The 24,431-nt window shown below is 39.6% G+C and overlaps 1 protein-coding gene across 1 annotated transcript; it reads left to right on the forward strand.

Moving 5' to 3' along the window:
- The first annotated feature begins 8,878 nt into the window (after positions 1 to 8,878).
- LOC104911997 (diacylglycerol kinase iota-like) lies at positions 8,879 to 21,840 on the forward strand. Its single transcript, XM_010714645.3, has 5 exons — positions 8,879 to 8,941; positions 10,486 to 10,606; positions 17,623 to 17,659; positions 19,873 to 19,972; positions 21,185 to 21,840. The coding sequence occupies exons 3-5, from the start codon at positions 17,643 to 17,645 to the stop codon at positions 21,299 to 21,301; spliced, it is 234 nt and encodes a 77-aa protein (XP_010712947.1). The 5' UTR covers positions 8,879 to 8,941; positions 10,486 to 10,606; positions 17,623 to 17,642; the 3' UTR covers positions 21,302 to 21,840.
- The last annotated feature ends 2,591 nt before the right edge of the window (positions 21,841 to 24,431 follow it).

Consider the following 24,431-nt stretch of genomic DNA (forward strand, 5'->3'; position numbering starts at 1 on the left):
TTTGTTTTTAAATAAAAAAGTAAATCATTTCTTAATTATTTCACCTAGAACTCCCTTCCTGCCAAACTACTGCCACTCTGTTGATAAAATGTCTGCATTAGTCAGCCACAGTCTTCCCTGCCTTGTGCTTCATCAGAGACATTTTCCTCCACCACATCACTCCTGAAAATGACAGTAATTGTTCCCATCTTGGCTTAAAAATAAAAATGGTGGAAGGCAAAAGGAAATTAAAAAAAGGAATGATGTCTGCCAGATGGTATTTAGTCTATCTGCAACTGCTCTTTGGGTTTTTGGACCATTTACAAAGGAAGCCCTTTCGCCGTATGGTCATCCCTTCCCTTTGTAAAACTAGTTGAGACAGTCTTGCAGGAAATGTTCATCATTAGGATTTGAATACTTCCACTCCTAACTATCAACTGTACTCTCAGCTCAGCACCAGTGCCACATAAACAATTCAGGGTGGACTCTAATTGGCATCAAATTACCTTTAAACTAGTCTGACAGTGCAAATGGGGCCTTAAAGGCAGCTTGGGTGTAATTTACATCTGCTTGAAAGCCTCTTTATCCTTCCAGAGTTTTATGAAGGGACTTCTGTGTAAGTGAGAATTTGGCCTTTCTTTTCCTTTACTGTGTGTGGTTATTTTTACTTTAAAAAAAAAAACAACTTTTTTTTTAAACTTTTTTTTCTTAATCTTTTCTCTAAACAGTGATTTGAAACTGTGTGCTGTTTGAATCTAAAATTCTAAAAAAAAAAGGTTTTAATACAAAAACTACCTGAGCAAGGGGTGATTTTTGCATGATAAATTCCTTTGTTTTATTCCCAAATTAGGCAAACAGATGCAGTTAATACTGAGTCAGTTCTTCCCTTTGGATTCGCACAGAATTAGGTAGTTTTGTAGCAAAGGACAACCCAAACTGTTGAGAAGGACTTTTTACCTCTTTGAGCAATCCCAGAAATAGATATTATTGAAGTGTGACTTGTTCAGAGGTCCAGCATGCTTCAAAAGTGTCTCTTAAACCACAGGAGACGGTTTGCTCATACACACGTTTTCCTGTACAGATGGATTAGCTGGAGATGCTTTGCGAAGGCCTTGTGCTGAACAGTCATCAAACTTTTGTGTCTGGCTGCTGTTCAGCTGATGTGCTTCTCAGCTTTTGGTTGTAGCAGATTGTCTGTTTTCTTGATCTCTTAGGAATATTTTGAACTCTCAGGCTCTTTATCTGATTTTCTTTCATGGAAATAGTACTTTGCAGCTCTGCTCTCATGAGCTATATAGAACACTCTTGAAGCCCTGAGATTCCCTAAGAAGTCTGATCTTTTCCCAAAGCTGAAATCCTGTGGGGAAATCTTATTTATCATCTGTTTCTTTAGGATATTGGATAGTGGCAGCAAACAAATACACTTTGGAAAAAGTTTCAAAATCAATCAGTCTCTGCCATAGTCAACAACAATAAAAAACAACCAAACACCAGTACATTGTAGGTTTGAAATCTGTAAACTGAATGCATTTTTGCTGTCTTATTTTTATCACAGTTCTTATACAGTCTTGAGTCTGCTGTGTAACTCCTTTAGTAAGTCCAGAAACCTTTAGTTAGCCTGTTTCCTGTTCCCTTGGCAGACTACTCCTTCAGGAATTTCCAGTTTTCAAAAGGCCTTGTGAGAGACTTTTTTTTTTGAAGATATAAATGCATTTTGCCCATGAGAGTAATTGATGAGAGATTCCTTCTCCTTACCTCAACCCTTGAGCCCTTTTCCACTGTATTTTCTCCTCTTCTTTCATTGAGGAGACAGAGTGAGAGAGTGGTTGTGGTGGACTTTAGCTGCCCATAAGGGTGAAACCACCACACTATCAAATAGCAGTACTAAGCTTTATGTTCAGGCAGATTCCTTAGTAGTATCTTGTCTGATTTTACAGTGTTCTCTTGAAAATCGGTGTTTTTTCCCTCAAAACAGCTTTTCCTATATATAGCTGTAAGAAAAAAATCAGTACTGAGGTTTATGATAGGATCAAATATCTGTTTCCTTATCTTTGCATTAGTATAATAATAGATTCCAAAGGGAGTAGGTGTCTCTTACTAGGGCTTGATTGACTGGGATGTGAGTCCAAACTGGGTAGCCCATATTCAGAGAGCTTTTCCATGTTCTATAATGATGAACATTTTAAGTCCTCTTCCAATGAACATAGAAGTTATTTTTTTCTGCAGAATTCTAACCCAGTATTTCCATTGGCCATTTTGCTTTGCTGCTTTTACTTTTTGTTAGTCTTTTGACCCTCATACCCACACAGATATACTTATTTCCATTTATTTTCTAGGGAAACCCCTCAATGCATGAAACTTTTTTTCCGTTTACTTTTGTTTGTTGCTGTCTTCAGTAGTTGTTTCCAATACTTGCAGGTGCATAAAAGACATGAAGAAACATTTAATTGCTCTTTCCTCTCAGCTTAGCTTCAAAGAGAAATCTTTAAGCATCATCAGCTTCAGTGAGACTTGAGTCTGTCTGCAGATCAAAGACCTGCCAGCTTGCAGTCCTTCCAACAAAGCATTATTAATTTTTTATTTTATTTCTCAGTTATGTAGACAATCTGGAGTACATTTTTAAAGGGTTTTTTTTTTTCCCAATAACCTTAAAAGCAGATTAAATATTAAATATTAAGAATTGGTGACTGGCTTATAAAAGCTCAAATGCAGAGATTTTCAACTTGTCTTAACTGTGGATCCCTAAAAAGTGTCTGTGGTACTGGCAGACCCTTTAGATATGTCAGCTTAGATGCTAGTTTATCATATTCATTGTGGAAGGGAAGTAGTCATAGAATCACAGGAATCACAGAATCACAGGAACACTAAGGTTGGAAAAGACCTACAAGATCATCCAGTCCAACCATCAAATCATGGAGTGACTTGGGTTGGAAAGGACCTTAAAGATCATCAAGTTCCAACTGCACTGGCACAGGCAGGGTTGCCAACCACTAAGTCAAGGACCTATATCAGATTGCCTAGGGTCGCATCCAGCCTGCCCTTAAATGCCTCTATGGATTGGGCACCCGCAGCTTCTCTGGACAGACTAGTCCAGCACCTCATTGTCTTCTGAGTAAAGAATTTCTTCCTGACATCTAATCTAAGTCTGACCTCTTTTAGTTTGAAACCATTCCTCCTTGTCCTTTCACTATCTATCCATATAAAGTGTTGATTTCTCTGCTGCTTAAAATCTGCCTTTAAGCACTGAATGGTCGCGTAAGGTCTCCTCTGAGCCTTCTTTTCTCCAGGCTGAAGAAGCTCAGCTCCCTCAACTTTTCTTTGTAGGAGAGATCTTCCAGCCCTCTGATATTCTTTGTGGCCCTCCTATGGGCCCATTCCAAACGCTCCATATCTTTCTTGTGCTGAGGGTCCCAGATCTGGACTCAGTGCTCCAGGTGAGACCTCACAAGGGCAGAGCAGAGGGGAGTAATCTCCTCCCTGTCCCTGCTGGCTACCCCTATTCTGATGCAGCCCAGCGTACTGTTGGCCTTTTGGGCTGCAAATGCACACTGTTGGCACGTGTTAAGTTATTCCATAGACAGCTTCTCCAAAGTGGCCTGATTTACCACCTTTTCTTGCAGGTCAAGGTTGAAGGTCAATCTGCAGTAAAAGAAAGGTCAGCTCTGTACATTTCTGTATAAGTTATGTTGCTGTCAGCTTTTCATATTAGAATTGACATTTACTGGATTGTACAGAGCTGTTATGAGCAAATTGTTGTTTACACAGAAAACAGTGTATTTCTAAATGATAATCTATATAGACTACACACTCACTTGAGAGCTTAGCTTTTTGAGTGACTGAAATAGTTATTATTGATTTCGGTAAAACTATTGGTTTTGGTAAAACTAGTGCAAAATTATGAACAGGAACTTGTTTTCTTATCGTTTTTGTAATGCTGAACTTTAATAGCTCAGAAGTCTCCTGCTGTGTAAAAAGAACACTCTTCTAGTCAGGGTCAGCTTTTAACTTCTCAACATGTAAAACAGTAATTATTTTAAATTTCTGGTTCTGTGAATTTCATAGTCCTCAGCAGTAATAAAGAATGGGAAATGTTCTGGAAGCTAATGATGGGCCAAGTTAAGTTTAGTAACAGCGAAGAAATGTGATGATGTCACCTTCTGCTGCTAATTTTTTTTTTTTTTTTTTTTTTTTTTTATTGCTATGAGCCCAGCAAGGTTTGAGTGAGGCAGCATTTGAAGAGGTGATCCTTAAGAGTTCCCTGGAGCATATCTGGCAGGAAATGGAGATGTACACTGAGGCTCATAGTCAGATGACTCATAGTGGAACCCTGAAGTCTAATATATTTATTATCTGCTTCTAACCAGAAAGAAACATCCAGCACTGAAATGTGGATGGCATGTTAATTCCAAGTTCTTTGTCTTAGAAAGAGCTGGAAGGTTGTAGCCACTGCTTGATAAATGAAGTTTATAGAACGTCCTAAATATTTCAGATCATCACTTGTCTTAGTGTGTCTTTTGGAGGAGCTGAAGGTTTTACCAGTCCCAATTATTTTACACTTTGGAGTTATGGTAGGTAAATCCTACCAGAATTTCCTGTGTGCTTAAATCCAGGATTCCTTGCTTACTGTCATACATGGTTAGGTGCATAGTTAGCCTTATAATTTTTAACCTGTACTAAGATGTGTTATCATAAATAATGCTCTGCTCTCACACAGTGCGTTTTGTTCTTATACCTCAAATACCTTATACCTTATACCTGCACTTTAATCATGGATGTGACAACTCCTTTGTGCAGTACTTATATCTTAAAGCACTATTAAATATTATGCTCCCTCCACTTATGCTCCCCAGACCTTCACTGAAGAATTCCCTGAAAACAGCAATAGCTTCAAAGAAGGCAAACGGTTTTATCATTATCACTATGGCTCAGTTTGTACAGTAGTAGCAGTTGTAACTGTTTGCAGTCTGGCTAGTAAAATCTGGAAGATATTTATGGCTTATGGTTGCCTTTACTCACATAAAAAGACAGATTAATTCTGTACTGCTGATGTTGGCAGACTGTAGAACCATACTGTGCTTTGAGATTCTTTTCTGTCATATCAGTAGCCTGGTGCTGAGACCCTGAGTCCTTGGCATTGAGCTGATCAGCAGCTTTGGGATCAGAGGTAATTTTCCTGCATGGCAGATGGGAAGATGTAGTTGGTGGTTGAGCCTTTCCTCACTCGAGATGTTTCTGATAATTGTCAAATATTGCTTCTGAAGAAAGAAGACAGTGGCAACATCTTCTGTCCCTCTACTGTTTTTCTTTCTTGTGATACGTTGTGGTTGTGGGTCTGTCTTTGTTAGCAGTTACATTATGAGAATGTGCTGGGCAGCTTTTGAGGTCTGTGCTGGAGTGAAGTACAATCAGTCTTACACAAGCAGTTAAACCATTCCATGGTTGTTTTTGACTACAGGCTGGAGTCAGTGACTCAAAGATCCCTTCCCATCCTGATATTCTCATGCTGCAGAAATACAGAAAGCTCCTGAAATTTATGAGCATAAGCGTTACACTCCAGACCCTTCATAGCTCTGTTGCCCTTCTCTGGACATGCACCTGGGCCCCAATATCTTCTAGTGAGGGGCCAAAAACTGAACACAGTAGTCAAGGCATGGCCTCACCGGTGCTAAGTACAAAGAGAAAGCTGCACTAGTTTGCAGAATTACCAGAATTCAAATACCAGTCTTTTTAACATGGCTTTTTTTTTTTTCCCAGTTAGTGGATTATGCACTTGTCACTGTTCAATATTTAATTTATAAGTCATCTGTGTGTCTTGTTTCAGTTTTATTTGTAATATGGCCAAGTTGGTGATTTAAGTTAGCCAAGGGGTGATTAGAACCAGGTGTCAAAATTCATCCAGTGGAGACCCAAAGTTGTTGCTCTCTAGCTGTTTCATACATGATCTGTATTTCTGTCCATATCCTGGCAAGTGAAGTGACTCTGTCAAGATCCATCACCCTGGCAGTGATTTACATTTGCTGGGCATTTCAGCAAAGCAATTGCTCATGGTACAGAGATGGAGTAGGGACTGTCTGTAGCGATGCAGCCATAGAGAGAACTTTGCTGAGAAGGCAGCCCAGGGTGTCTAGCACTGTGACAGTCTCGTTATATGGACAGACCACTTGAATCTGAGTCTTGTCAAAATGTCACATTTCATCAGCAATAAGTCTGCTTGTTAAAGAAATGAAAAGACTAATAAAACATTTCCATTAGTCATGAAACATATTTGTCTCACGAGAAGTTGAGGAAAAAAAAAGCTTGATTTAAATATTTTTAAATTAAGTAGTTTTTGAAGCATCATTAAGACATGAGGTTATTTTATGATTTAAAACAATTGCATAACTCATGTTGTATATTACACCAGTGGTGCAGTGTTGCTCAGAAGACAAAAAAAATATTCTTACTTTAGTGATTTTAAGATAGCTTGGTATTGCATGTTAACTGCGTTTTTGTCCATTTTCTTATTCAACTTTCTTAGCACTGCCATCTTCTTACTTGTTTCAACCACCTCTTTTACAGCCAGATAGTTTTTGCCCTGCAGCCCCTCCTCCTGAGTATGCCCACCAATCCCATTTGAGTTTACAAGGTTAGCGTGCTAAGCAATAAGTGTATGCAAAAGTGAGCTCTATTCTGAAGAACCTTTCTCTGTATCTAGTTCTACAGCTTCAAAGTCTCCCAGCATTGTGGCTTACTCTACATAATTATTTTACTGTGATCTCATCTACTTGTTATGCAGCTGGTGGTTGATCTGTAGTGCATTCATTTATGCAGTAGGTTATACTCTATCAGAGTATTTTAAATCGTTTGCAGGTAGGCTTGGTAAAAAGAATGTGATTAGCTCAAAGCTAAGCACCTACCTAAATGCTTTGCTGGATTGGAGGCTTAGAGAAGAGAGGAAAAGATTGCTTTAACTTTGTTTAATGTGTTTAAAGCTGTTTTATCCTAATATCACCAGGAAAACCTCTGGTTATGAGTACTCAATGCAGACTTGCCAGACTTTTCTTTTGACTTCACAGTTTACTGGGTCTCCTGGCTTTTCTGAACTATAACCTCAACTACCAGCTCTAATTTGCATGAGAAAATGTATTTCTGTCTCTTAAATAATTTTAAGGTAACTATACCTTAAAATAGAGAATGCAGGTGGCAATGAAAAGCTGGTGTCACCAGTTCATTTGATTTCTGCCTGTATGAGGAGACCAGAATAGTTACACAAGCCCAGACTGCGTCATCCCACACAATAACTGTGGCTCTGAGATCCAATCCGTGAATAAGGACAAAAGAAAGATGAACTGAGTAGCACAAGTGCCACATTCTTTTCTTGTATTAAACTGGGCAGAGCCAGCACTAGAACTACAGGGGAAGAAAGATTACTGTACCTCACTGAAAATGAAGTCTGAAGAAAAGACACAAATGTATTTTTCCAGTTCATTATCCTACTTGATGATGTTTGACTTCTTCCATTTTAGGCACCAGGGGATTTACTAGACTTAGTTTAACTTGTGATCACTGTAGGACTGCCCTAAATTCAGTGTTACAAGGAATACCTGTTATTGCAGTTCTTGCTTTCCTGAATGAGAAATTAGCTGGACTGAATTTTTGCTTTTCCTATTGCTCTGAGACTAGGGCATTAGGTGTCACTGAGACCTCTGAAAGCCGTATAGAAGTCTAGGTGTTTTCAAAGAAAGGAGTGTTTGTTGAGTTGTCTTTGCATACTCTTCCTCTTGTGCCATGTCACTTCTGGAGTTGCAACAAACTCCTCATGGAATTCACACCAGTGCAGTTTCCTGTGTGTTATTTTTCAGATATAGGTCCTTACTATAGTTTTCCTCCCCCTTGTTCCTCCCTAAATGAGCTTTTTTCATCATTATATCAAGGATGCCACTTCAGTAAATGCTTACCCTGATTGCACTGCCTAGACTTGAAGACAGAAATGGGCTTTGGCACTCTTGAAAAAGTATGAACTGAAGCAATGTTTAATGCTTTTTATGATGCAAACCAAAAAAATGCTTTCCCAGTAATATATATATATATATTTTACTATATAAGTTATGATAGTGAGAAAGAGGGAAAATGGTGGTTAATTGCTATCTACTAGTACTGTTGCTGAGTGCAGCCTATATATAGGACAATGCAGAGTCTCAGGCTCTTGCCTTCCCTCTTCTTTCTAATGGGCTTGGGACAAACAGTTGTGGCAGTAAGTAGACCTGGGCTCTCTTCACAGCTCTTCCCTGCCTTGCTGTGATTCTTTGTTCACTGTGCCTCTCTTTGTCTCTTTTTCCTTCTGTGTCTGTCTAAATTACCAAAGCTAAAAGGGTAGGAACTGGCTCCTGCTCTGTGTTTGATCTTGCCTACCAAAGTGGTGGGACTTGCTGCATTCTGGCAGGCCAAGATGTTCTTACAATACAAATAAATATTAAGAAATCTTTGATTTGCCCCTCTGTTTTCTGTGGCTTTGGACTCTCAGTGTATCTGATGCTGATTGACCACCCCACCATCAGTCCCTCAGTCTAAGCAGTCTGTGGGAATCTCAGGTTCTCTGTGTTTGGCATTGGTATCTTCAGCTATAGCTTAAGTGTCAGCTCCATCCTGTGTTGAAAATTCTCTGAAGTGCCACAAAGCAAAACTTCAGACAGAAACATGTAGTTCCAGGGCAGCATTGGAAATGATGGTTCAATGTCCATATAGCATTCATGCAACATGTATAGTCTTCCTTCTCCCTTCTCAAAATGTCAAAAAGTCCAGAGTCCTCAACAGTTTTAATGGTAAATGAGGATACAAGTGGATTGAAGCATCTGTCTTAACTTGTGTATACTGTGAGATGTGTTCTCAGTTGTGAGGCCATATACAGAATGCTTTCTACCTAAATTTCTGTTCGTCTTTTGCAGCACTTTTACAGGCAGTCATAGCTGGTGATCTGCTGAAGGTAAGCACAGAGTACTGAGTGTCCACGTTTTCACAGCTACTTGCAGGTTTGATATGCTGTAAATTATATCACACCTCTGCTCAAAACATAAACAGACTGCTGTAGGGACTGCTGTCAAATGCATTTTACAGCCTTTCCAGGAAACCCTGAGTATTAGGAAGCACATCAGTCAGGTGAGGTGTGAAATTTGAGTGAATAGGATCTGGTGTTAGGCAGCACCTTTCAGCCCAGGGTCCATAGTGCACTGTATAGAGCACTGTGTCAATTATCAATAGGGAAATCATGTACTGGCAGATGTAGCACTAGGCAACAGTGTAGTTCTGATGCAGTCTTACACAATAAAAGATATTTTATTGCAGAGATGTTGGTGGCCAAGCAATTAGAGTTGTTAAAGACATTTTAACATCTTCCTAGGCAACCACAGACCAGGTAGAATGAAACTCAGTTTGATGCCTTACTGTCTGATAGATGTCTCAAAACCAATAGCATTTTGGTATGGTCAATTTTTGGTACCTTGCTTTGGTAGGAAAAGACATCCATGTAAAAAGCCTTGTTCTCAAAGTCTGAAGTTCTATGCCTGACACTTATTCAGGCTGTGTGTTTCAGTAGCCAAATAGGGGTTTGCAAACATGTCCCTAAATTTAAATGAGGAATGTGATTAATGATTGCAATACTGTCTGCAAAAAGCCAGCTTGGAACCATTCATAAAAATGACAGTACTGTTAGGGCAACCCTTGGCCTGCAGATTTACCTTCCATTACTTCTTCCCTAGGATGGCAGCTGCAGCATCTAGGGAATGTTCCTCAAGCAAGCAGTCATTAAAATATTGTTCCATTTCTGCTTCTTGAAAGCTTTTTGCCTGAGTTTGCTTTGACAAGGAAACTCGTCCTTCTTCAGTTGTCATGTGTCAGAAATAATGTCCCACTGTCACCAGCTATACCCTATTTTCTGCAATAATCTGTATTACAGAAACAGAGTTTCTGAGAACTGACCAGTGGCTATTCCCTGTCCTTATCTTGGTAGTGCTTTCCTCTTCGAGGGCTCTGAAAAAAAAAAAGGAAGAGTGTGTGGCAGCTCAAATCCAGCTCCCTGTGGATTTTTGAGTCAGTTTTCTGGTTTAGTCAGAAAGTGTTTACTTTGGGTATGCTTCCTTTATTGATTTAAAAAAAGTGAAATTTTCAGGAGATAAGCCAGAATTTTCTATCAAATACATATATTTTTAAATTTCCTAACAGCTTTACTGTAAGTGTTTTTGCAAGCATTTATAGCAAGCAATAATTCACCACCCATAGAGCAGCAATGTCTCATTGTTCAGGAAATATGATCTGCTCTTGTTAACCCATATAATTGTCATTGCTTCTAGTTTAAGATATTTTTTTTTCACTGGGGCCTAAAAGCTGGCTTTAATGTAATATTATATTTCATTGCATTGCATTGTTGTACTGATCTCCTGCGGAAATTAATACATGATTTGCCTGCATATCTGTTTTTCTGCTTTTCCTGCATTATCCTTCTTTATGCGTATGTGGTTTTTTTTTTCCTAGTTCATAGAATGCTGTAAAAAAGGAGCCAATTTGCTAATCCAAGGACCTGACCATGGCTCCTTGTTGCATCACGCTGCCAAGAGTGGGCATGGCGAGATTGTGAAGTATATCCTGGAACATGGTGAGTCAGTGTGCAAACCTACAGAGAGCTGCTCTGCAGCCGAGTGTGTCAGCCAGGTGAAACCACACAGCACAGTATGGCTGGGAGCATTCTCACTCATTGTCGTCACACTCGGCCAGATGTCCACTTGTAGCAGGCATGAGCAGGAGAGTAGGAATGTGGCGGCAATGACAGGAATGGCTCCAAATGAAAGGAAACTAAAATAATTATGGGTTTTGAGGAGAATGGGAATTTTCACAGTTTCATCAGTTGTGATGCTGTAAAGACCCAGTGCGATGCTCTAGTTTGCACTCTGGCATGAGACTGCAAAATTAATTTGTTTTCTTATTAGAGCACGTGTTGTAGAAAGCATCTAATCTGTGCAAAATCATTAACAGAAATGGAAAGTCCCTCCTACCACTGATATTATTTCAGTATTTAATAACGCTGGTTAGGAAGCTATGCATTTGTTTCTAGACTGGATTTGCCTTGTTTCCTTCACAACCTTCCAATATTTTGTCTCTTTTTTTTTTTTTCAAGTCCATCTCATAACAAAATTTTATGATATCCATTTAAAATATTTATATTTGTATATGCTGTGATCTTGCCATTTCAGTTTTTTCCTTCAGACTCTTTTTATCTTTGTCAATAATGGGATTGCAGGCATGCTTACATGGGCTATGTAAGAATTTGCATGTTTACATATGTTTGAGTTAGCAGTATTTAGGAGTTTCTGCCTGTTCAAACTACTGTGATCTTGTTCACTGCTGGAAAATGATATAGGCCACAACAGCATGACAACTACTCACAAACACAGAGACTATATTTGGCAATTATAATGTATTAGCTAATGCCTGAAAGTTGCTACAGAAATTTCACAGAGAGAGGAAAAAAACTCTACACACAGTAAATAAGGAGACAATAATCCATCTGTTAACATTTGTTTTAGTTGGGGTGGGATTTAGCTTCAGTTTGGCTCTAAAGTTTAGGTTTTTATACAGTGTGATATAGTCAATAGGTCTAAGTTCCTAAAGTAGTCAAAGTAGTCATTGAAGCCAAGCATGCAATCCACTTTACAGTTAATTACCTGTGTGTTTCATTTGTTTATCTAAATATAACTGTCCAACATAGTTTGCTCTTGGATATCTGGGACATCTGCATGGGTCCATAGATAACATGCAAGGCCTGTAGAAGACTCATATCCTTCCGGACTGCCAGCAGGAGCCCAGACAAACATCCCTGTAATTCCAAATTCATACCAGGGCTTGCCCTTCACAATATCATAAAATATCCATATGTGCGCAGTTGAACTCTGCTCCAGTTATTTGGCTAAGGGGAGGGTCTTTTTTGTGTGTAGAGATACCTACATCTGATAGATACATACAGCTGGCCTTACATCCAATTCTGGCTATTTTTCTCAGATGTTGTAGCAAGTCTTACTGTCACTAAATCTACTTCTTATTTGACGTCTCTGGATCATCTCATAGGTTACAGTTCATTTATGTGCCTCTAAATTCTGTGGATAGACTTAATTTCACTTAATTTCTTAGTCTTTCTTGTTTCTTCTCCTGGTTTACATGACCTGTGCCACTTCACTCTCATGGATGCCTCTCCAGGACTTTTCTTAGGCACACATACCTTAAATTACAGACTGACCCAGTTACAATTCTTTCAATGAGGGTTTAAAATGAGATCATTTAAGCTGGTGAGGATGTGAGCAGGAAATCCATGGGAATTTTTGAAGTGAATAGAGAAATGTAGGGGATTACGGACAGTTAGACAAAGACAAACCAGAAGGTTGAGCAAATGTCAACTCAGTTCCTCTCCCTCCCCCCTGTCCCCAGGGATGACAGGAAGCTTTTGCAGCTTTCCAGACATATGTCCTCTGGGCTTCTCCAAATGCATTGTTTGTTTAACATTCTCTGGGGATCAGAGAATGCATGGGACAATGCTCTAATAGGGGCCTCCTCTTTTCTCCCACCAAGCAATTAATGAATCTCATTTTTATCCTGGGCACTTCTCAGTCATAAACAAGCTCTCTTGCTGAATCATCATCATAATGTCCTTGTTTTTATGTTGTTTCTCTGGCACCTGGCATCTTCTCAGTAATAATTAGTGTATGAGACCCTATCCAACACTATTAATATCTGAGGCTTACCCTGTATCTAGCTTCTCATTTCTGCTAATCGACACCCTTGATAAAAATGGATTTTACTCTTCTTCTGGCCATTACTTTTGTCCACCTCTAATTATCCCATAGTTTTTCTGTCATGGAGTTTATCAAAAACACGTGACTAGAGATGGTTAACATTAATAAGAGCTCCACAGCAAAATACTCTCCAGCATACAGCACAGGAAATCTATTATTAATCACAGAGAAAATCTTCTCAATGTAGTTCAAACCGTGACCAACAGCAACAAAAAAATGATTGTTAGCTATCTGGTGTGAAGCTACTGGGGTGAATTGAATGTGGTGCAGGGTGTTAAATGCCTCCCTGCCCCCAGCAAACACACCTCAGGCATAGCACTGGGATTGTGAAGAGGAGGAAATGGTGTTGTGCTGTCTTTTGTGGTGACGGCTTTATGCTTTCTGCAAACATGCAGGGATATTAATATGAGAGATTACACTGTGATCTTGATCAGAATTATTTCAGATGTTAAGGGGAGGAAAATTACCCTTCTCAAGATAGAAAAAAGCAGAAATGAGTCAAACAAAGAGATTGCTGTGATACTTATCAGTGGACTGGCATGAGCCTGGAACAGCAGCTGAAGCAGCAATGTGGTAGTAGGTGTTAGAACAGCTGCAGTGTAGTAGGTGTTAGAACAGCTGCTTACTGCTGCAGGAATGGTTGTATTGGTTGCTGTTCCTTCAAAACAATTTCTCTCCATCTCCTGTGCATGAAGGGCAGATACACAGACCTACATGTTGTTCAAGAAGCCTTCATAAATCAAGGGTCTTTTTCTTGTATTGAAAAGGTCACCTTTTACGATCTGTCTGTAGCTGGGCTAAGAAACACTTAGCAAGAAACTGAGGGCCAAACTCAGTAGGTATCAGAACCACATCTGTTTTTTGCTGCAGTCAACTATCTCACGCCCCAATGCTTACACATTAAAAAAAATTGTTTACTTGCTTCACACAATCAGTAGGGAACACTTAAGAATCTCAGTTTTTCTAGGATCTCCTAAATCATCACCCGTATTTGGAATCAAACTTGATTTGGAATCTTCATCTGGAAGTTCTGAACTGTCTATAACAATTAATCCAATATATGTCTTCTCTACTTTTCTTCTCTAGAAGCTCAGAAAACATGCAAGTTAATCTTGGGAATGTCAGTTTTCAACATAAGAATGTTACTTACAATTGCTTAAGAGTTTGTGTTGGAAACTTCTGGTGGAATAGTTAGTCCATGCCATCCTGAACATCTTTGTGACCTCCGACTTCACAGTCCTTGCTACACTAGATAGCATCCTCTAGTAAACAAGAAAATGCATTTATTGTTATTATTATTAGAGTTTTTTTGTTTGTTTGTTTTGTTGGAAAGCAAATTCTGCTATGACAAAGATCTATGGTGGGGACAAAGTCTGTTGAAGATTGAGTTTGTCTGACATTCACTGATAGCTCTAGATTTGCAGAATGTTTTATAGCAGGGGGACATTTGTGAGTTGCCTAAGTAGTAAAGAGCTCAGATTTCTTAGAAGGCACAGAGTATAAAATAGTCTTATTTTATAAAACAGTTTTATTTTCTAGGTTTACAAAATTACAAAATACATAATGTGAATGAGAGACAGTTAAAATGGGAGGCATCTTCCCATAATTGGACCACACAACATGTTACAATAGAAATTCAGAGCCAGAAGATGCTAGTAGTCCAAAACAGACACTGTTAATCTTCACATCAGGTAGAAATGAGGAGTGCAAAGTTGGGGGCAGACTGGAAATAGTTCTACTTTTGTCCATAAGTGACTGTTATTTTAAAAATAATCCCTCTTTGACAGTAATGAACCAAATCCATTTTTGTCCTGTATGTCAAAACCTTAATTAAATGATTAACCAAAGAGGATTTTGACTGATGAGCTCCCAGAAATGCTACTAATGAAAGACGTTAGTGTTAAAAACAGATTCACTTCCCCATTTCTACGAAGGAAGGGACTGACAGGAACAGGGACTGGCAAAGGTTAATAACTGTGGGTCTCCTGTGGGTAGCTGTAACCACCTCCACTGGAGAGGGCAGGGTGTGTTGCAGGCTTGGAGGCCTTTTAGACTGCATGGTGCTGTATATTTTGGAAATGCCTCTTTTTGCCTCTCTTTTATGTTGTAATGAACTCAGCTAAACAGCAGCTGCTTTCTAGCATCTCCTTCTCTTGCCTCCTCCTGTCCCCAGCTTGGCCTGAGAAATTAGAGAGGGGCTTTGGTGGAGTGAAAGGGGGCAGAAGGAAAGAAGGAAAAAAGTTAATAATTCTACACAGACAGTCTATTGGAGATGTGAAGTAAAGAAAGTGATCTCAGCTGGGCTTCCCCTCAGTATGTCATGCTTTTCAGCTCCTTTCAAGCAAACTTCTCCCCCCTGTCCCCATACTGCCATTCTTTAGTCCCCAAGTCTCTCTCTTTCTCTCTCTCTTTCTCTTTTTTTTTCTCCCTCCACCTCTCCACACATTTCTACCTTTTGTTTTTATTTCCCCCCCTGCTGTTTTCCTTGATAGAAATCTCACTCATGCATTTCCCTTCCGGATTTCTATGGGGTTATTTTGTCCTCTCTCTCTCTGCGCCTTGGTCTCCTTTTCTTTCTTTGCCTCTTGTCCTGGAGTAAAACAGTCGCCTCCCTGCTGGGTCAGGATGACAGTGCCGCTAACTTTCCCAGTGCCAGCCCTTCCCACGTATGTGCAGCTTTTGTCCCAGGGCAGAGGGGGATTTGGAATGGTCGGTTGGCAGCGCCAGGGAGACTGATGTAAAAATGAGGTCCAAAACAGAAGGGAAAGGGAATTAGGAGGAGAGCGTGATGTGGTTTAAGAGAAGCAAAGCAAAATAAATAAGAAATAAAGGAAACAACTCAGATTGAATGTGAGTTGGGACCGGATAGTTTTAGAGATAGGTCAAAGAGAATAAAATGAATGAATTCTGGCACCATGTCATGCTGTAAATTGATTAACTGCAATATCTGGCCTTAAGTCTGACTGGGATGGAGTCAGGTTGCTCCCATTGGATGTTTTGTTTGGAATAGTTTTCTGGAGAACTCCCATGTGCACTGATAGGATGTACCTGGCACCTGTTTAGGTTTGTACTCATAGAATGCTCACTCAATCCTCAGTACTTGGCTCCCCTCCTGACCAGTTTTCCTTTGTCCTTGGTTTTCTTTCTCACCAGACGTACTCTGTTCCAGCTCTTCTGTCCAGTCAGATCTCATTCTTCTAATTTCTCTATCTTTTTTCTGTTCTTACCAGATAAGAATGTGCCCAATGCAGCCAGTTCAGATATGTTGCTGCACCATCACACCACAACCTTCATTGTCCCCTGTATGAGCAGAAACGTACTATTACTAAGTTAACACTGCAAGTCATTCCTTGTACCTTTCTCTGGGAGGTAGTATTGCAGCAAGCCATGGGAAATTGCTTATTAAACCTTTATTTTTGAAATAACTTGATTTTCTTTAGTCCTGATAGATATTATTCCTCTTGTTGTTTTTATTCATCTAGTTGTTGGTTGTTTGGTTTGGTCTGTTTTTGTTGTTTGTTTTTATTCTTAGATTCTTAGCTATTATTTTTCTCAACAAGGGAAATCTGCTTAGACTCTTGTATCCCTCTGTGCTTATAGGAATTCGTAGGTTGTGACAGGGAGCTGTAAACCCACAACAGCTAAGTGAAACCACTGTGTGGTGTAGCATGAGAGTTAGGAGAGTGGCTAATGAGCTTGGAGAACTGCTGCAGTAGGTATGCAATGCTCTGTGCACTGGATTCTAGGCATGCTACCTTTTTGACCACCTCTTTCTCATGATGGTGGAAGGTGAAGGAAGGGAGCTATCTGCAGTTCCAGGAGCTATGGCAACCAGCTCTCCCAAACATACTACATATATATGTTATAAAAGGAGTGAGGGAGAGATGGACTGCTCTGATTCACTTCAGCATACACTCAGTGAAAGAAGTGAAGAGAGGTTGTGAGTAGGCCTTTGTAAGTAAATAGTGTGAAATTCCTCAGTTTCAGGTGAGATTAGCCGTAAGCTCTTGAGGACTCTTGAATTTGAAAGTCAAAGTGTGATGAAGAAAAATATTCATGCACAGGAAGCAAAATTCCTGTAAAGTTTCACTATTCCCTAGAATAATAAGGCAGACTGGAAAAGTTTCTCATTCCAAATGCTATCCAAATCCTAGCTTTTCCCTGTCACTGTAATTCAGCAATGGAATTTACCGCTGTAGACATCTGCCTGTAGTGAATATCAAGAACAAAAGCACATCAACAAAATGATTTTTTTGGTCTCACTTAACAAAAAACTTTTCTATTTTGCTTAACCTTACTTTCCTGATCATTGCTGACCAGTAGAGTACAGGATTTGCATATCAATATAAGGACTGCTGGGAATATTCCACCCTGATCTACATTCTGTATAGTGCTGTTAAATAGAGTAGCACAGGGATGTCATTCAGGACAGAATTTGGCTAATTTCAACTTCCTAATGACATTTTCCCTCTAGTACTAACAATAGATTTTAACTTGCAATATATCAGGGTTTCCATTATATCAGCATTTCCAATGTGCTGTGCTTATGTGAACCACTTAATTGAGCAAGGTGAGGAGTGAGAAAATAAATGCCATGAATATTCATTCCCAGTATAATTTAGAAGCTGCTATTCCCTGGCACTGAGACTTCAGCAGTGACTATGCATTCAGAATTTTGCTAGTGCAAGGGTTTGTGCAAGCAAATGTTACTTTGAAGTTTGATGTATCTGTGCTAACTGAGCTTTCTGTTGATTTCTTTTACAAATTGCATATGTACATTTGCATATGCAAACAAATGATATATAACATATTTGACTGTCTTTTGCAGGTCCATCTGAATTACTGGACATGACAGACAGTGAAACGTAAGTACAGTCTACTCTGTCTGCTTTTCACAGTATTTGTATTATGCTAGCCAACTTCACTTGTTTTTCAGAATGGTCCATCTCTTCAAAAATAAACAAATAGAAATGAGCTTTGAGCATTGAGCTTTGATGTTTCCAGAACCTAGTCAGTGAGGATCAACCTGAAGGCTTGATTTCAAAAGTCAGGACAAGAGTTTTCTTATACCGTGCTGGATGCTCTGTCTTGGTTGTTCTAAATTGACACAACTTGTACCATCAAAGATTTCTGTCAAGTAATTAGAAATTCAATCAGCTCTATTATTATTAAAAAAAGACTTGACTTCACAAATCTCTGTATAATCAGGGTATCACAATAATGTATATAAGTTGCTCTGAAAGTAATGCTTCCTTTTCATTTACATGGAAAATACAGCACATTTGATACAACAAATTCCCAGCTACAAAACACTATTTTTTCAACATAGTGCCATCTTAAGCTGTGCATTTTCATCAGCAGTGAACAAGAAGCTGCCTGCTGCACACATGGCACTCTGCATTACCATTTAGAACGTAGTATGTCTTTCTTGTTACTGTTGTCAAACACCATCCACCATTTCACTGTGCTCACATCCACTGATTGTCTCCATAAATGTTCAACAAGTGTCAATGAATGCCAGTGGGTGCTATTTTTTTCCTCATGGAGGAATTCATTGACACACCTTTGCTTCGTATGCACTTCCATGTTGGATGCCATTCTGTCAGAATGCCCCTCTGCTGCCATCTGTCTTATGGCAACAGAATGTAACAGAATATTGGTAGAAAGGTCTGTGCCTGTGCTTTACTGCCATACCGCTATTTGTCTTTGATGCTGTGGGCCAAAAATAAAAAAAAAAAGAAGAAGAAAAAAAAAGAGGCATACTTTTGGATCAGTCCTTGTATAAGTGATCCATAAATAACTTTGGAAGCATATATAGAATACATGAGAAACAAAACAGCCTTTCACGTAGGAGTTAAGTCTATCATTACCCATCTCAGAACACCCTCTTCTTTACCAACATTCTCTGTTAGTTCTGCACAGGGTACTTATGGGCAGTTCAGTGGTGGTGAAGTCCATATGGACTACCTCCTCCTTGTGCAGTGGCATAGCGGAGACTCTGAAATAAAAGTGGAAGTGAATATAGCTATGAGGGCTTCCCTTTACAAATGTTCTCCTATCACTACCTCTTGAAAATGAAAGTTTAAGCCGTAACTGCTAGCATGAATTTTTCTTTTGATTCTCAGAGTGAAATCAGGTATCTTCCCCTCCTGAATCTAGCTCTCATACTTTAGAGATAGATTACAAAGTTGCCTGTTAATATTTAACTTGCCCTGTAATTGGCTGAGACTGAAATTCCTTTCTGGGAATGTATGCTCTACTACATCTGTCTTATTGGTAATTCTTATCATTTTTCATCTTGGAGTGCCTGTAATTGCCCTACTTGTTTGACAGTAGTACTACAGACACCTCTTCAAGCTGATCAAACTACTTTCCTCCTATTTCTAGTCAAAGCTTAATTGGCTTCTTTAACCTCATTAGTACAGTCATTCTCAGAATCCTGCTACAACTAGACACACCCTGAATTAGAATTTTGCAATAAACCTGCACCTACTACACAGCTTTCTGTTCTGAAAAGCATGTGTTCAAGCTTCCTCAGTAGCTCGCTAGTCCAAAAGTACAAAACAAAAACACAGATCTCCTCTCATGCATCCATTATGGTCAGGTATCAGAACCAGGCCAGCAAGTATACCAATCATGGCTTTGATGGGCATGATTTTTCTATCACGCCTCCAAGAGCAAGATTCAGGTGAAAAAAAGCAGAAAGAAAAAAATATTGTTCCAGCTTAGCCTGCTGTGAAATAAGGTGTTCGCTTTGTCTCTGCAGCAGTTATCAGAACTGCGGGTTGGATGGGAATGTGACATTTTTGTATTTCTGAATACAATATTTCTGAATATAAAAATGTTGTGCCTGTTTCTTTCTCACTTCTCAGTTCTCCAACTGCTATTTGTGCACTGCAGGCTTGCTTACTGAGTCAAAGGATGTAGGTGCTAAGGAGGAGAGTGCACAAGTCCGCCTCTGCCAGGAAGAAGCAACCTTGCAGAAATACATCATCCCTTTCTGTTCACTGAACCTTCTGTTTCATAAATGTTGATGAGTGCGATGTGTCTCACTGCTGGTTTCTGTACTTTGGTCTAGGGGTGAGACAGCATTACATAAAGCGGCCTGCCAGCGCCATCGTGCCATCTGCCAGCTCCTGGTGGATGCGGGAGCCTCGCTGAGAAAGACGGACTCCAAGGTAACCCAGCTTAATCAACGAGTTATAAAGCACTGCAGCCAAGCAAGACTGATCAGCATCCGTCCCCACTGTGTGCATGATTGAGGCTTCCCTGTGTGTGCCAGGAACAGCTCTTTTTACACATTTTTACTTAGAAAACTGTATTGATTCAAACAAGTATAAGGGACTTTAGTTCAGTCCCCAGTGTGGGTCATCTTCACTATAGTGAGAGCTTGGCCTCAAACTATTCGGTATGTTGGGTGTGAATGAAGCATCTCCATGGCACAGCAGCATCCTTCTCTTGTGTGGTCAAAAGAGAGGTTTGTGGGCAGGGACCATCTGGGAGAGCCTTGGTTTTTGATTGCACAGTGTCTGTGAGGCTTGACTGTTGTAGATGACTTGCTTTCTGAGGGTGGCTAACCATCTTTTTTTGTCCTCACTTGCCCTTGTGTTCATTGGTGTGACACTAACCACAACTGTCTTTCCATGTAAGCTTGAAGAAAGAAGATGTATAGGAAAAATTAAAACCTAGGAATATTCTGAAGAAAAAAAAACGAACAAAACAATCTAATTGCTTGGGAACATTGTACAGAATCAGCCCTACTAGCATTTCTGAATATAAACAACCTGTATCAGTATTTGAAGGTGCTCAGATCAAAGGGTTCCAGAGTTGGAAATAGCTTTGTGCAGCAAGACAGTAACAATTCCTGTCATGTTAAACTGTAGGGAGTAGTCTATAAGCTGGAGAAAGATCATCTCTTTTTTAGATCTCTTTTTTCAGATTAGACTCTTTTCCAGTACTATATATTGTAAGAGATAATTTCTGCAACAGCTGGAATGCAGATAAGTGGCTTCTGAGTTGTTAATCTTCATCAATCCAGAGAGCAAGAATGGTTTTGTGGAGATTCTATTGCACTATTCACTCACATAGGCACTGCAGCCTAAGAATGTTCCTTCCAGTATGTGAGCCTTTCTGAGTAATGTATCAAAAAACATGTCCTTGCAGGGTCCAATGATTTGTCTTAAACTGCACAAAGACCTTGACATTCCTTAGAACCTCATGAGTCTCGTAGAAACACTTGATTCAATATCACCTTTATTTTTTGTACAAATAAGTAAATTCTCCAGATGTACTTCTGTCCTTCCTGTAGTAATTCTTCTGGATCATGCTTTCATCTGGTCTTTTAAATATGTTAGCACAAAATTTGTCTTCCTGTTTATTTATTATTATAGGGTAAGACTCCTCGTGACAGGGCTCAGCAAGCTGGTGATCCAGATCTGGCCTCCTATCTGGAAAGTCGACAGAATTACCAAATGGTTCCCCATGAAGATTTAGAAACAGCAGTCTGATGTCTGAAAACAGAGAAGAGGATCTTCAGAAACAGCAAGGCTGCACCTGAGCACTTGGCCATCATGTGAGGAAGAAGCTGATGGAATCAACATGTCTCTCGCTCTCATGGAAAATATCAGAGGACATGCCACCAGTTTCTAAGGGCTACATAGTCTTGCCACGGAACAGTTAGGTTCCATAAGTTAGCCCATGATGGATGAGTTGGGACACTCAAAGGTCTGTGGAATCCATGGGCCATGGAAATTTACCTTAATTGCTTCCAGCAAGTAGCATGAACTTCTCCCATGTTCATCTGTACAATTTATTAAAAAAAAAAAGAAAAAGAAAAAGAAAGAGAGAAGTGAGTGTGGGGGAACCAAACTAACTGGGACATTAAAACACCTAACCAGGCCCTCCACCATCCCTACGTTTTCTTGCATACCCTTAATTCTCCCATTCCTCTCACTTGTCATCTGGTAAATAGTATCTGTTATCTCTGTGTTTTCACAAATGGTCATGCAGTAGCAAAAAAAAATTGAGGAGCTCTGGAATGCCCTTAGGAAGAAAACGTTTGTGTTCCTTACTTTGCTATCCCTTTGGAAGCTGCTTCCTCAGCGTTCTGTCACTGGAGAGTTTTTTCACTTTTGGAGAAGATTCTGCCTATTGCCTTGTTTTCTAGGGTTTGGGTCAATTTACAACAGTAACAAAAACTAACCTCCTCATTGTTGCTGCATATATGCTTATGGTATCTTGATGAGACAGTCATTTAAATAGAAAGGTTATCCAATATAGCCACGTTGTATGACAAAGCAGAAAGCTACCCCTAAGGTTTCTTGCACCACCGCTGTACTTGTAATGACTGACCAGTTTCTGTCAGCATTCAGGCCTGACTAAAAACTAATAGCTATTTTTTTTTATTTTTATTTTTTCACTTCTGGAAAGATGGGTTTTATGACAAGGAAAGGAAACCTAGGAATTCATCAGTCAGCCATGAATAAATGAACAAGCACTGCATATATTGGGAACAGGAAAATTTCTTCTGGCTGAACCTGTAAACTACCTGATTCCCCATGGGGAATGGAAGAAAGTTTTAAAGAGATGCTCTCCCTAAGAAAAAGGACAAGCATCAGCTCTTTGCCTCATTACTCACTATAGGCTTGGAAATTTAAACTTGCTTAGCTGCTGTAAAGGCCTGCCATGGCTACTGTACTCATCTGTTCTCTGTCTTACCTCAAAGATTATAACTACAAAAGGAGAAAAATCAGACACACACAGACATACAGAAAATTTTCATCTTCAGGTTTTCTATCATTAAAGACAATTCAGCTACCAGAAATAGCAGAGCTTCCACTTTGCCCAGTTCTTATGAAGACACTCATGGCCCACTTTTGGCATAATTCTTGCAATAGATTTTTGAATTTTACTTTGCTGTTTGTTTTGACAGATCATGTAGTGATTGGTTTCAAATGCATTTCTAGGGAAAGGTCTTTGGTAGATGTCGATCATCAAGATCTCATGCAGTTTGGAAACCATGGAAAAAACTCAGGTCATTGTTCAGATAAGTTTTACTTCCTCAGTAGAAGTTGTGGAAATTAAATGAATGAAAATCCTGTCTTTATTCTTTTTAAGTTCATCTTTTCCCTTCCTCCCTTCCTCCGTCCCTCCCTCCCTCTCTCCTTTCCTCCTTCTTTTTCTCCCTCTTTCCTTTCCTCCTTCCTTCCCACCTTCCCTCCTTCCTTCCCTCCCCCTTCCCTTCCTTTTCCTTTCCTTTCTTCGAGTGATTACTTGTTGGTACGACGAAAAGAAAAGACTATATATATATATATATATAATTTTATTTTTTCTGTTTTCAAAAGTTTATTTGATATGAGCGAAATATTTCTTTAGTATTTCTTCCTCTGGAAGGAAACTATATATATTTGTAATCTATTGATCAATGGCGACATGAAATGTATTTTGTCTTTTTTTTCCTATCTTTACTTCTCTTGTTTGAGAAATAAAATATGAAACCCAAATTTCTTCCCTTGATAATAACGCAGGGGCTTATGGTGAAGGTGTATATATTGGAAACGAATTTGACAATGGTTAAAATAAATATATAATTATACAATTTTGGTGTATGTGAAACTTCCATAAGGAAGACCCTCACCCTCACAGTATGGTTTCATGGTAGGCATTGCATCATTTTCTAACTGTGAGAAAAGACTATACTGTAATATTTCTATATATTTGACTTAAAATATGAATGATGCTAGTATCAGTTGTATCTTTTTGCTGTTTTACTGATATGAGAAGCAGAGAGAGCTTTAGCGATACCAGGAACTGGATTTTGTCCTGTGCTGAGGTCAGACTGAGCCTGAGTACAGGATGCTCAGTGAGCACTTTGCAGCTCCCTCATCCTTAAGTCACAAGAAGGTGAAACAATAAAGGTTTGCTCTGACCACAGGTAGCCTCCAGAAGCCATGTGTGAATTATTATACAGACCTGGGCCTGGTCCTTCTTCATCTCCTGTAGTGCTCCCCTTGGTGCACTTGGATATGTCTCTTGTCCCCAGGGGTTGTGCACTGTTCACAGAAGGGGCTGGCTCTGGAGTAGACAGATTTCCTGAGCTCCTTTCTGCCATTTGGACTACTCAAAGTAGCTGGAGCACACATGACAGAGCTTGGCCTGCTTTTTTCCCTAGCAGCAGGAGTGTGATGCTATGATCAGAGCGAGACAGTTGTGCCTCTAGAAAACTTACTGCTCCGTGTACGCGGTAGGAGGCAGTTACCTTGTGATGGAAATAAACCCCAGTGCTCGAATTAGGACAGGAGCTGGCTGGATGTAGTGCCTTTTAACATTCAAGGTGTCCAAAGCACTGCACAAGTAATGCATTAGATACTGGTGATGTATTGTATGTAGATAACAGAGCATGTGTATTATTTTTTGAGATGGCTCACACACAGCCAGGGATATCAGAGCTTGGTTCACTGAGGGATAAAGTTTTGGGCGAGGATTCAGCAGGATTAGTTCCTATTCCTTCCCCCATGCTGTGAGATTCCCAGTTTTGGACAGCCACTAGAAGCAGGCAAATCTCAGCCGTTAATGGTAGCACACACATACTGAATCTCTTGAGTACCTGGGATCTAGCTTAGTAAAATATCATTTGTT

This window comes from Meleagris gallopavo, chromosome 1, assembly GCF_000146605.3.
Source record: "Meleagris gallopavo isolate NT-WF06-2002-E0010 breed Aviagen turkey brand Nicholas breeding stock chromosome 1, Turkey_5.1, whole genome shotgun sequence".
NCBI lineage: Eukaryota > Metazoa > Chordata > Aves > Galliformes > Phasianidae > Meleagris > Meleagris gallopavo.

Coding starts and splice junctions, on each gene's coding strand:
- LOC104911997 (XM_010714645.3), top strand. Junction 19,973..21,184: donor TGAGAAAGACGGACTCCAAG/GTAACCCAGCTT, acceptor TTATTATTATAG/GGTAAGACTCCTCGTGACAG.